The 14,320-nt window shown below is 34.6% G+C and overlaps 2 protein-coding genes across 3 annotated transcripts in view; both read right to left on the bottom strand.

Moving 5' to 3' along the window:
- The window catches only part of LOC127731862 (uncharacterized), an 897,808-nt gene that overhangs the window by 853,271 nt on the left and 30,217 nt on the right, over positions 1 to 14,320 (bottom strand). The window lies entirely within an intron of this gene.
- The window catches only part of LOC127731866 (uncharacterized), a 76,262-nt gene that overhangs the window by 58,120 nt on the left and 3,822 nt on the right, over positions 1 to 14,320 (bottom strand). Inside the window, exons 2-3 of the mRNA XM_052240732.1 lie at positions 9,542 to 10,030; positions 5,765 to 5,871 (exon numbers count right to left, since the gene is read on the bottom strand). Coding sequence (XP_052096692.1) covers positions 5,765 to 5,871; positions 9,542 to 10,030 — 596 coding nt within the window. The remainder of the gene's footprint in view (positions 1 to 5,764; positions 5,872 to 9,541; positions 10,031 to 14,320) is intronic.

The following is a 14,320-nucleotide window of genomic DNA, read 5'->3' as shown; positions in this document are numbered from 1 at the left end:
TTAATTATTATATCAACGACTGAAATGATTTATAAACATCTAGATTGCAGATAACACTCGAAATTAACCCGAGCTCTTTCCACACGGAATTCAAATAATTCTAGTTTGTCAATCGGTTGACCGCTTATAATGCAAAATACAAATATATCAAAAGTTTTTAAAACTAACAAAACACAATGATCGTTTCTCTATTTCCCAATGTAAATGAAATGAAACAAAAAACATTTTATATCACAATAAGAAGAGGAGAGAATTCAACATTTCCGGATCTACTTGGAGCCGAATGACCCCCCACGTAGATAGGTTGGATATCGCGGAAGGAAGGATTAACCCGGCAACTAGAAAGGCATTTAAGCACTGCCTTTAAAAAAGGAAATGTGTTCCAAAGTTACAGTAAAAATTTATTTCAATTAAATTTAAATAATTTTTGTCAAAATTAAAGACATGGCATACAAGGAGCACTTTACTAAGGTTTAATTACCTCAGTACATGTGTGTTTTACAGGTAAAAAGAAAGCCCCATTTTTCTTAAACTCGTGTATTACTTATCTAGTGAATTCAAAAGGCCTTGCGATTTAAGTTTCACAGGATGTTGCAATTTTGAATGAATGTTATTTAGAATTTAATACTCTCTGACCAGGTGTGATCTTTTTGATGAGTTTGCCCCAAGCAGGAGGTATTACTTTATACTTCACCACTAATCAGAAGAACAATTTTATTAATTTCTTTAATTTTTATCCCTTTTTGATATATATTGTATATAATATATCCCAAATTATAATAATAGATATATTTCTAAAATAAGGTTAAACAATTTCAGTGATTTTGTTGGCTGTTGTTAACTTATTAAAAGATAATTATATTGTACATTTTTTATATGTAACCATGAAACCTGTGTAGTTTTTATTTAGGAATTTAGGAAAATTAATTTAAAAAAAAAATCACATGCCAAACAAGAAGCACCTTAATAAGGTTTAATTACCCTCAGTATAGGTGTGGTTTTTAGGTAAAAGAATTTTTTTTTTTAACAAAACTATAAAACTTTAAAATTGATATAAATAAATTATTATATAAGATAATTTGATTTAACTATCTCTATTCGATAAACCTGAAAATCATGTAAGAATGTAAAAATCTGTTTTTAAAACATATCTTTATTTTATTGTGGCTGTTGTCATGTCAGTTAAAAAGAAATTTATTTTAACAGTTAAAATTTAGAAAAACTAGAGGTTATTTGGTCCAGTATGGTTCAGACTGGTCGAGTATTGTTCAGACCTTTGGTCGAGTATGGTTTAGACTGAAAAAAAAGGTCGAGTACAGGTCGAGAATGGGTTAAGACTGTTTCAGACTGGTCAAGTAATAGTTCAGACTATTTTCAATGGCAAAGATAAGAGTCAAGTACAAATCAGTACAGTCGTGTACGGTTAAGACTGGGGTCGAGTAATGTCGAGTAAAATTCAGACCAATTCAGACTGGTCGAGTAAAAATCAGTACAGTCGAGTACAGATATAGGCCATTTCAGACTTTTACTGGTTTGTAGTGCTTGTACACTTGTTGTATAGTTCACCTGATATCACTCACCTTGTACATTTGTTGTATAGTACACCAGCTATCACTCACCTTGTACATTTGTTGTATATCTCACCGGCTATCACTCACCTTGTACATTTGTTGTATAGTACACCGGCTATCACTCACCTTGTACATTTGTTGTACAGTACACCGGCTATCACTCACCTTGTACATTTGTTGTATAGTACACCTGATATCACTCACCTTGTACATTTGTTGTATAGTACACCTGATATCACTCACCTTGTACATTTGTTGTATAGTACACCTGATATTACTCATCTTGTACATTTGTTGTAAAGTACACCCGCTATCACTCACCTTGTACATTTGTTGTATAGTACACCGGCTATCACTCACCTTGTACATTTGTTGTATATCTCACCGGTTATCACCCACCTTGTACATTTGTTGTATAGTACACCGGCTATCACTCACCTTGTACATTTGTTGTATAGTACACCCGCTATCACTCATCTTGTACATTTGTTGTACAGTACACCTGATATCACTCACCTTGTACATTTGTTGTATAGTTCACTGGCTATCACTCATCATGCACATTTGTTGTATAGTTCACCTGATATCACTCACCTTGTACATTTGTTGTATAGTACACCGGCTATCATTTACCTTGTACATTTGTTGTATAGTAAACCGGCTATCACTCACCTTGTACATGTGTTGTACAGTACACCTGATATCCCTCACCTTGTACATTTGATGTATAGTAAACTGGCTATCAATCACCTTGTTCATTTGTTGTATAGTACACCTGATATCCCTCACCTTGTACATTTGTTGTATAGTACACCTGATATCACTCACCTTGTACATTTGTTGTATAGTAAACTGGCTATCAATCAATTTGTTCATTTGTTGTACAGTACACCCGATATCACTCACCTTGTACATTTGTTGTACAGTACACCTGGTATCACTCACCTTATACATTTGTTGTATAGTACACCACCTTTCACTCACCTTGTACATGTGTTGTATTGTACACCTGCTATCACTCACCTTGTACATTTGTTGTATAGTACACTGGCTATCACTCATCTTGTACATTTGTTGTATAGTACACCTGATATCATCCACCTTGTACATTTGTTGTATAGTTCACCGGCTATCACTCACCTTGTACATTTGTTGTATAGTACACCTGATATCCCTCACCTTGTACATTTGTTGTATAGTACACCTGATATCACTCACCTTGTACATTTGTTGTATAGTACACCTGATATCACTCACCTTGTACATTTGTTGTATAGTACACCTGATATTACTCATCTTGTACATTTGTTGTAAAGTACACCCGCTATCACTCACCTTGTACATTTGTTGTATAGTACACCGGCTATCACTCACCTTGTACATTTGTTGTATATCTCACCGGTTATCACCCACCTTGTACATTTGTTGTATAGTACACCGGCTATCACTCACCTTGTACATTTGTTGTATAGTACACCCGCTATCACTCATCTTGTACATTTGTTGTACAGTACACCTGATATCACTCACCTTGTACATTTGTTGTATAGTTCACTGGCTATCACTCATCATGCACATTTGTTGTATAGTTCACCTGATATCACTCACCTTGTACATTTGTTGTATAGTACACCGGCTATCATTTACCTTGTACATTTGTTGTATAGTAAACCGGCTATCACTCACCTTGTACATGTGTTGTACAGTACACCTGATATCCCTCACCTTGTACATTTGTTGTATAGTAAACTGGCTATCAATCACCTTGTTCATTTGTTGTATAGTACACCTGATATCCCTCACCTTGTACATTTGTTGTATAGTACACCTGATATCACTCACCTTGTACATTTGTTGTATAGTAAACTGGCTATCAATCAATTTGTTCATTTGTTGTACAGTACACCCGATATCACTCACCTTGTACATTTGTTGTACAGTACACCTGGTATCACTCACCTTATACATTTGTTGTATAGTACACCAGCTTTCACTCACCTTGTACATGTGTTGTATTGTACACCTGCTATCACTCACCTTGTACATTTGTTGTATAGTACACTGGCTATCACTCATCTTGTACATTTGTTGTATAGTACACCTGATATCATCCACCTTGTACATTTGTTGTATAGTTCACCGGCTATCACTCACCTTGTACATTTGTTGTATAGTACACCTGATATCCCTCACTTTGTACATTTGTTGTATAGTGTACCTGATATCCCTCACCTTGTACATCTGTTGCATAGTACACTGGCAATCACTCACCTTGTATATTTGTTGTATAGTACAATTCATATTCCTCATCTTGTACATTTGTTGTATAGTACATCTGATATCACTCACCTTGTACATTTGTTGTATAGTACATCTGATATCACTCACATTGTACATTTGTTGTATAGTACACCTGATATCACTCACCTTGTACATTTGTTGTATAGTACACCTGATATCCCTCACCTGGTAAATTTGTTGTAAAGTGCACCTGATATCCCTCACCTTGTACATTTGTTGTATAGTACACCTGATATCACTCACCTTGTACATTTGTTGTATTGTGCACCTGATATCACTCACCTTTTACATTTGTTGTACAGTACACCTGATATTAATCACTTTGTACATTTGTTGTATAGTCCAACTGATATCCCTCACCTTGTACATTTGTTGTATAGTACACCAGCTATCACTCACCTTGTACATTTGTTGTATAGTACATCTGATATCACTCACCTTGTATATTTGTTGTATAGTACACCTGATATCACTCACCTTGTACATTTATTGTATAGTACACCAGCTATCACTCACCTTGTACATTTGTTGTATAGTACACCTGATATCACTCACCTTGTACATTTGTTGTATAGTACACCTGATATCACTCACCTTGTACATTTGTTGTATAGTACACCTGATATCACTCACCTTGTACATTTGTTGTACAGTACACCTGATATCACTCACCTTGTACATTTGTTGTATAGTACACCAGCTATCACTCACCTTGTACATTTGTTGTATAGTACACCAGCTATCACTCACCTTGTACATTTATTGTTTAGTACACCAGCTATCACTCTCTTTGTACATTTGTTGTATAGTACACCTGATATCACTCACCTTGTACATTTGTTGTATAGTACACCAGCTATCACTCACCTTGTACATGTGCTGTATTGTACACTGGATATCACTCACCTTGTACAAATGTTGTATTGTACACCTGATAACACTCACCTTGTATTTTTGTTGTATAGTTCACCGGCTATCACTCACCTTGTACATTAGTTGTATAGTACACCTGATATCACTCACCTTGTACATTTGTTGTATAGTACACAGGCTATCACTCACCTTGTACATTTGTTGCACAAAATATTGAAGATTAATGCTACTTACTCTCAATACAGTTAAATGTATTCTAAGGTTACATTAGCTTATAAATGCCAAATATAAATCGTAAATATATTTGTCTATTGTTGATAGCTGTATGTTGACTGCTAAAGTTCTTTGGTTTTTATGATGTTGGGCTGCAGTCTTACTTACCAACACAAATATCTATTATTAGTCATATGAATCAATAAAACTGAGAATGGAAATGGGGAATATGTCAAAGAGACAACAACCCGACCAAAGAGCAGACAACAGCCGAAGGCCACCAATGGGTCTTCAATGCAGCGAGAAAATCACGCACCCGGAGGTGGTCCTCAGATGGCCCCTCAATAAAATTGAGTGCTAGTTCAGTAAAAATGGACGTCACACTAAACTCCAAAACATATAAATGAACTAAAATTAAAAAACATACAAGACTAACAAACGCCAGAGGCTCCTGACTTGGGAAAGGCGCAAAAATAGAATAAAACAATTATGACCCATTGAACAAGAATTTTGCCATGAGTTAAAATTAACCATGTCATATTAAATGAATAAAAGACAATCTGAATCTTTAATTAAGAACTATAAATAAATAACTGGACATGGGAAAAGATTGACTTGATCAGCCTCCTGTTTACATCTAAATTATTTACCATTGGTACTTTGTCTTTAATGGTTACAATTTATTAAGAACATTAAATAAATAAATGGACACGGAAAAAAGATTGGTACTTTGTCTTTATGAGTGGCAACAAACAAGTTCTTTAAAATGCCTGTATTAAAGACCTATCTATATCTTTTTTACTTACAATTGGTACTTTGTCTTTATGGGTGGCAACAAACAAGATCTTCGGAATGCCTACATATACCACCTTACAATACGTTAGGATTGAGTTAACCCAATGTTGTAGAAATACTGAAATATAAAAACAACAAAAATAAAATAGAAGTTTAATAAAACTAGAAAATGTATTGTCATAATTGATACTGATGAAAAAATAAAGCAATACATTATATTGGGTAGCAATTTTTGTAAATTTTGACACTGGTCAGGAAAATTTCAGTTTTGAAGACATAGCTTCTTTAAAATCCAAGCGGACTATCAATTTTTTGTGTATTTTGGCCAACATTTCAAAACTAGAGGCTCTCAAGAGCCTGTGTCGCTCACCTGTATTTACTAATGCTTTGGAAATCATGTAAAATAAGGTTAAAATCATAATAAATAGTATTAGACATTAGATATTATAATGATATCTAAGATAATAACAAAACACTGTTAAATTTCTGTAAAATTACTAACTAAGGGGCAGCAACCCAACAACGGGTTGTCGGATTCGTCTGAAAATTTCAGGGCATATAAATCTAAATCTGATGAACATTTTTGCCACCTGTCAAATTTGCTCTAAATGCTTTAGTTTCAGAGATATAAACCAAAAACTGCATTTTACACCTATGTTCTATTTTTAACCAAGTCGGCCATGATGGTTGGAAGGCGGGGTCATCGGACAAATTTTTTAAACTAGATACCCTAATAATGATTATGGCCAAGTATGGTTAAATTTGTCTCAGTAGTTTCAGAGAAGAAGATTTTTGTAAAAGATTACAAAAATTTACGAAAAATTGTTAAAAATTGACTATAAAGGGCAATAACTCCTAAAGGGGTCAACTGACAATTTTGGTCATGACGACTTATTTGTAGATCTTACTTTGCTGAACATTATTGCTGTTTACAGTTTATCTCTATCTATAATAATATTCAAGATAACCAAAAACTGCAAAATTTCCTTAAAATTACAAATTCAGGGGCAGCAACCCAACAACAGGTTGTCAGATTTGTCTGAAAATTTCAGGGCAGATAGATCTTGACCTGATAATCAGTTTTACCCTTTGTCAGATTTACTCTAAATGCTTTGGTTTCAGAGATATAAGCCAAAATCTACATTTTACCCCTATGTTCTATTTTTAGCCATGGCCGCCATCTTGATTGGTTGGCGGGGTCATCAGACACATTTTTAAAACTAGATACCCTAATGATGATTGTTGCCAAGTTTGGTTAAAGTTGGCCCAGTGGTTTCAGAGGAGAAGATTTTTATAAAAAGCTAATGACGACGGACGAAGACGACGGACGATGGACAACGGACGCCAAGTGATGAGAAAAGCTCACTTGGCCCTTCGGGCCAGGTGAGCTAAAAAGGTGGCTGACAGATAATTTTTAACGAAGGAAATCCATTTGAAATAAAGACATCCACTGTCCCCCGCATTGCACATATTTTATCTGGCCAAGGCCCAAGGGCAATTTCTAAAAAGAAAAACACTTTTTATGTTAATCAATTTTATTTTATAAATAAATTGGAGAAATAAAGACTTGACAGCAAATGCAATGCAATTTCAAATATAGTTAATATTTCCAAGAGGCATAAATCCTTAAATATATTTGATCATCACTTATTTTCGAAATTTTCCAAGACATTGCTTATATAAATCTGATATAAATTTCATAAAAATCTGGCAAGAATTGTACACATGAGAGCACTTACAATAAAATTTTCCAATATAATTACTCTTTCCTAGGGGTATTACTCTTTTAAAAATAACTGATCCCCACTGACTTTCGAACTTGTCCAAAATATTGTTGATATAAATCGTAAGTTTCGTTTACATCTGGTAAGAATTGTACACCTGTGAGAGCACTCACAATAAAATTTTCTGATATAATTACTCTTTCCAAGGGGCATAACTCTTTTAAAATTATTAATCGGCATTGATTTTCGAACTTGTCCAAGATATGGTTGATGTTAACCTATGATATAAGTTTCATTGAAATCTGAAAAGAATTGTACAAATGAGTGCACAATCGATGCAATTTTTTTAATTAGTGTTTCCAAGGGGAATAACTCTTTTAGAAATATTTCATCGGCACTGATTTTCAAAATGGTCCTGGACATTTCTGATATAAATCTACGATGCAAGTTTTATAAAAATCTGGCAATAATTGTACACGTGAGAGTGCTAACGAGATGGGACGAAAAGACAGATGGACAGATGCCCAGTATGTCTATATCCCCCAAAACACTTTGTGCAGGGGACAATTACATATAATACCCATATTTCTTTTGAAATTCTAGTACTAAAAGATGTTTCACAAACGCTAAGTTTCTACCATAATTGTTTTCCAATTTCACAAAAATAATTTTTTTTCGAGGAGAATCAATTAAGAAAAATATATAAAAGCTTAAACAAATTTGAAGAAGCTGTAGACAATTTTGTTTTAAATGGTGCATATTGCAAATAAATTATATCTGGTTATTTTGATTTGTTATATAACTTAAGCTGATCAAGTTTTCTCATACAATCTTTTTACCCACTAAACCAGATTATCATTACAAAAGAAATAAGTTAGTTGATTTTGAAGAAATACAACATACACCCAGTGTACTTAATATAGCTACATGTATTTTGATCACTAGTTTATATGAATCCAAATTGTCTTGATCTGACCAAATAAGATTACAATGTGATTTCAATAGAATTGTCTTTTATAAATATAATTTTGTAATTATTATATATTTCTTGCTCTGACAATATGTGTCATTTATTAGTTTTCATGTTTTTTTTTTATCACTGGTAGTTTTTTTGTACATCATAATGAATTATATTTTTCAATGAGAAATTAAGAGTTTCCTTTGAACATGTTGAATGAAATCCATAGATAACAATAGCTATTGTATTTATTCAATGGGACAGTACACTTTGCAAAATCTTAAATGACAGGTAAAATCCAACTGATTCTTTGGACAGATTTGCTTGTCACAGTAACCCTGAAGTTTTTTTTATTGCTGATGCAGTAGTAGATGTTTTTAATTAGTCCTATACAAGTAATGTTGAAAACGAGGCTATTTTAAATATTACTTATATAAGTAACTTTTCTACATATTATTTTTAAAGGTGTACAATTTTACAAATTTTACAAGCTTTAACAAATTTTTAGAGTCATCTGGATATTTTAACTATGAAATATAAAATCTAATCCTTCTCAAACTGTAATTGCCTTTCTGACACACTTATCTTTCATATCGAGGCTTCTGGGTCTTAATTAAAACATCATTTTCCTTGAAAATCAATTTGGTAGACAGAAAAAAATAGATATAAACTTGTGAATCAATTAAGAATTGAAGTTATTTATGATTTGTAACCCAAAGCAATGACATATGTTCCTTAAATACGCGTTATTACTAATTATTTAATTTCAAAGATGTATAAAATAACTTATTCAAGTAATATTATTATATTTTTGTCAATTTTTTTAAAGTAACCCTTTATCTCTATACTCCTCTCACATTTAATGAATTATCAATTCTATGATATACAATGGTGTAAAGATTTATGAAAACTACAATTAGACCATGTTTCTATTGAAATTTAAAATATCTCTATTGAGTAATTTTATTATTAAAAAAAAAAACAAAAATTACCTTTATAAGTAACTTAAAAAAATTACTTGTTTAAGTAACGCCACTGACTGTTAATATAGTAAACAACATAAGATTTTCAATATGAGTCTTTGTATTGTAACTAACATGCAGTACCTGCTGGGGTTGGTGTCATGTGCTGCCCTGGAAAACATAGAACATCTGGGACTAGCTCATGCAATTGTTTGCTTCCATCAAATACCACGAGAAACAAAGCTCTGAAAGTCATGAAGGTTTGGTGTGTGGTATAGTAGACATACTGTCCACCGAAGTCCCAAAAAATCAGTCTTCCAACTTTCATCTTGTAGTTTCCACTTTTAAGGACTTTTTCCATTTTCTTTCTTATTTCTTCTCTTGTCATTTTCGATTTCATGTGTGTTTTAAACTCTGGTCTTCTCTGGGACACACTGTAAGACATTTTAGGTGACACAGATTTGGCTGCTAGAGGCTGTTGGGAGGGGCCACTTGTCATGACATTATCATCTCTTCTAACAGGATTTGAACCTGGAAGCTGTTCCTCTGGCTTTTCTGATTCTTGTCTTTCATTCTCTTCTACTGAGGTCATTAAAACCTTATTGTAAACAACATCCAAGGCATCATACGTTTCTGTAAAATATTATATATCACTCAAATAAATAATTTTCAATAAAGATTTATTTTGGTTTAATAATGTGCTAATGCTAAACTGATACCACCATATTTTTTAAATAATCATCAACAGACATACTCAAGGCCAAATGCATTGAATGATTGTTAACAAAACCATAACATATGCCTCAACAGAATAAATAAGGTCCCTATATGTCGTATTGTGTTTTCTGCAAAGACAAAACACTACCACTTTGTCTGTTTTATTCCTGTGTGCTAATCAAGAGCTATGCAATAAGTGCATTATTGTATCTCCTTTTCATAGTGAACTTCCTGCAAGAACCAATTATGATATTCGGAAAGTTTTTTTATCAGAAGTCAGTAAAACAGCCCTATAGAAAACAAGAATGTGTTCATAGATGCCCCATTCACACTATCATTTTCTATGTCCAGTGGGCCGTGAAATTGGGGTCAAAACTCTAATTTAGCATTTAAATTAGAAAGATCATATCATAGGGAACATGTGTACGAAGTTTCAAGTTGATTGGACTTCAACTTCATCAAAAACTACCTTGACCAAAAACTTTTAACCTGAAAAACTTTAACCTAAAGCGGGACAGACGGACGAACAAACGGACGGAGGAACGAACGAACAGACGCACAAATCGAAAAACATAATGCACATAAATGGGGCATAAAAATTGCACAAGGATATTTTAAGGCATATAAAAATTGCCAAAAATACGACTGTTAACATGATAAATGGACAATATCTCCGGAACATCAGATCAGAATTTTGTTTAAATCAAAAGAGAGACTTCACCAATCCCAGCAACAGTGTAAAGTTTGTATCAATTTGTTCAAAGCATATTAAACCTAGTGTGTGATATGTGGACCATCAACTTACATCTGATGGTTAAGGTCACGTAACTGTAAAATGACAAAGCATGAAATATTCAAAATCAAAAGTAAAATTCCTTTAATTACCCTCAATAATAACGTAAAGTTTTCAGTAAATCTATTTAAGCAGACCCTAGAGGGTGAACATTTTTCATCTTTTAAAGTCTCATAGAAAGACAAATCAATACAATTTCATAATTTAAAGGGAGCTTTAATTCAATCATCAATCACAACAACAGCATACATTTTCAAGCAAATTGATCATGTTGACTCATGACTTGATACAATCCTCAATCACGAAAACTTTAAATAAAAAGAGTTCATTGTAAACTCAATATATGATTTGTCAGAATATCCCGTTTTTCCACTCTATATGTGACATATATGTGTTGCTAATTCATGCAAAAAATCTGTGATAGTCTCATTTGGGGATGTCACAATTGTCGAAAAAATAAGGAGGACATGATTGTAGTTACTAAAACTGGAATTTATCAGTGGTATAATTTCCACACGTGTGGACAAACTAGTGATGGCGTCAGTAACAATTTCTAAGGGATGATTGGGAGATACATACTGCATACTCTATACATCTATGTTCTACCCGTACAATACCCTGGATGACTAGGAGATACATACTGTATACTATATACATCTATGTTCTCCCCGTACAATAACCTAGATGACTGGGAGATACAAACTACATACTCTATACATCTATGCTCTCCCCGTACAACAACCTGGATGACTGGGAGATACATACTGCATACTCTATACATCTATGTTCTACCCGTACAATACCCTGAATGACTAGGAGATACATACTGCATACTATATACATCTATGTTCTCCCCGTACAATACCCTGGATGACTGGGAGATACATTCTGTATACTCTATACATATATGTTCTCCCCGTATAACAACCTGGATGACTGGGAGATACATACTATATACATTTATGTTCTCCCCGTACAGCACCCTGGATGACTAGGAGATACATACTGTATACTCTATACACCTATGTTCTCTCCGTACAACACCCTGGATGACTCGGAGATACATAATGTATACTCTATACATCTATGTTCCCCCTGTACAATACCCTGGATGACTAGGAGATACATACTGCATACTATATACATCTTATGTTCTCCCCGTACAATAACCTGGATGACTATGAGATACATACTGCATACTATATACATCTATGTTCTCCCCGTACAATACCCTTTATGACTGGGTGATACATACTGCATACTCCATACATCTATGTTCTCCCCGTACAACAACCTGGATGACTGGGAGATACATACTGCATACTCTATACATCTATGTTCTCTCCGTACAACAACCTGGATGACTGGGAGATACATACTGTATACTCTATACATCTATGATCTCCCCGTACAATACCCTGGATTACTAGGAGATACATACTGTATACTCTATACATCTATGTTCTCCCAGAACACTACACTGGATGACTAAGAGATACATACTGCATACTCTATACATCCATGTTCTCCCCATACAACACCCTGGATGACTAGGAGATACACACTGCATACTCTATACATCTATGATCTCCTAAAACAATACCCCGGATGACTGGGAGATACATACTGCATATTCTATACCTTTATGTTCTCCCTGTACAATAACCTGGATGACTAAAGATACATACTATTTACATCTATTTTCTCCCCGTACAACACCCTGGATGACTGGGAGATACATACTGTATACTCTATACATATATGTTCCCCCCGTACAATACCCTGGATGACTAGGAGATACATACTGCATACTATATACATCTATGTTCTCCCCGTACAATACCCTATATGACTGGGAGATACATACTGCATACTCCATACATCTATATTCTCCCCGTACAACAACCTGGATGACTGGAATATACATACTGCATACACTATACATCTATGTTCTCCCCGTTCAATAACCTGCATGACTGGGAGATACACACTACATACTATATACATCTATGTGCTCCCAGTACAATACCCTGGATGACTAGGAGAAACATACTGTATACTCTATACACCTATGTTCTCCCAGGTAAAACACCCTGGATGACTAGGAGATACATACTGCATACTATATACATCTATGTTCTCCCCGTACAATATCCTGGATGACTGGGAGATACATACTGTATAATCTATACATCTATGTTCTCCCCGTACAACAACCTGGATGACTGGGAGATACATACTATATACATCTATGTTCTCCCCGTACAACACCCTGGATGACAAGGAGATACATTCTGTATACTCTATACATCTATGTTCTCTCCGTACAACACCCTGGATGACTGGGAGATACATACTGTATACTCTATACATCTATGTTCCACCCGTACAATACCCTGGATGACTAGGAGATACATACTGCATACTATATACATCTATGTTCTCCCCGTACAATACCCTATATGACTGGGAGATACATACTGCATACTCCATACATCTATGTTCTCCCTGTACAACAACCTGGATGACTGGGAGATACATACTGCATACTCTATACATCTATGTTCTCCCCGTACAATAACCTGGATGACTGGGAGATACACACTACATACTATATACATCAATGTGCTCCCAGTACAATACCCTGGATGACTAGGAGATACATAATGCATACTCTATACACCTATGTTCTCCCAGTACAACACCCTGGATGACTAGGAGATACATACTGCATACTATATACATCTATAATCTCCCCATACAATACCCTGGATGACTGGGAGATACATACTGCATACTCTATACATCAATGTTCTCCAAGTACAACTCCCTGGATAACTAGGGGATACATACTGTATACTCTATACATCTATGTTCTTCCCGTACAACAACCTGGATGACTGGTAGATACATACTGTATACTCTATACATCTATGTTCTACCCATACAATATTGAACAATATCCTGGATGACTAGGAGATGCATACTGCATACTATATACATCTATGTTCTCCCCGTACAATACACTATATGACTGGGAGATACATACTGCATACTCCATACATCTATGTTCTCCCCGTACAACAACCTGGATGACTGGAATATACATACTGCATACACTATACATCTATGTTCTCCCCGTACAACAACCTGGATGACTGGGAGATACATACTGTATACTCTATACATCTATGTTCCCCCCGTACAATACCCTGGATGACTAGGAGATACATACTGCATACTATATACATCTATGTTCTCCCCGTACAATACCCTATATGACTGGGAGATACATACTGCATACTCCATACATCTATGTTCTCCCTGTACAACAACCTGGATGACTGGGAGATACATACTGCATACTCTATACATCTATGTTCTCCCCGTACAATAACCTGGATGACTGGGAG

The sequence above is a fragment of the Mytilus californianus genome, unplaced genomic scaffold, assembly GCF_021869535.1.
Source record: "Mytilus californianus isolate M0D057914Y unplaced genomic scaffold, xbMytCali1.0.p SCAF_21, whole genome shotgun sequence".
Classification (NCBI taxonomy): domain Eukaryota; kingdom Metazoa; phylum Mollusca; class Bivalvia; order Mytilida; family Mytilidae; genus Mytilus; species Mytilus californianus.
The sequence above is the reverse complement of the archived record's forward strand: the minus strand, read 5'-3'. Positions and strand labels throughout refer to the sequence as shown.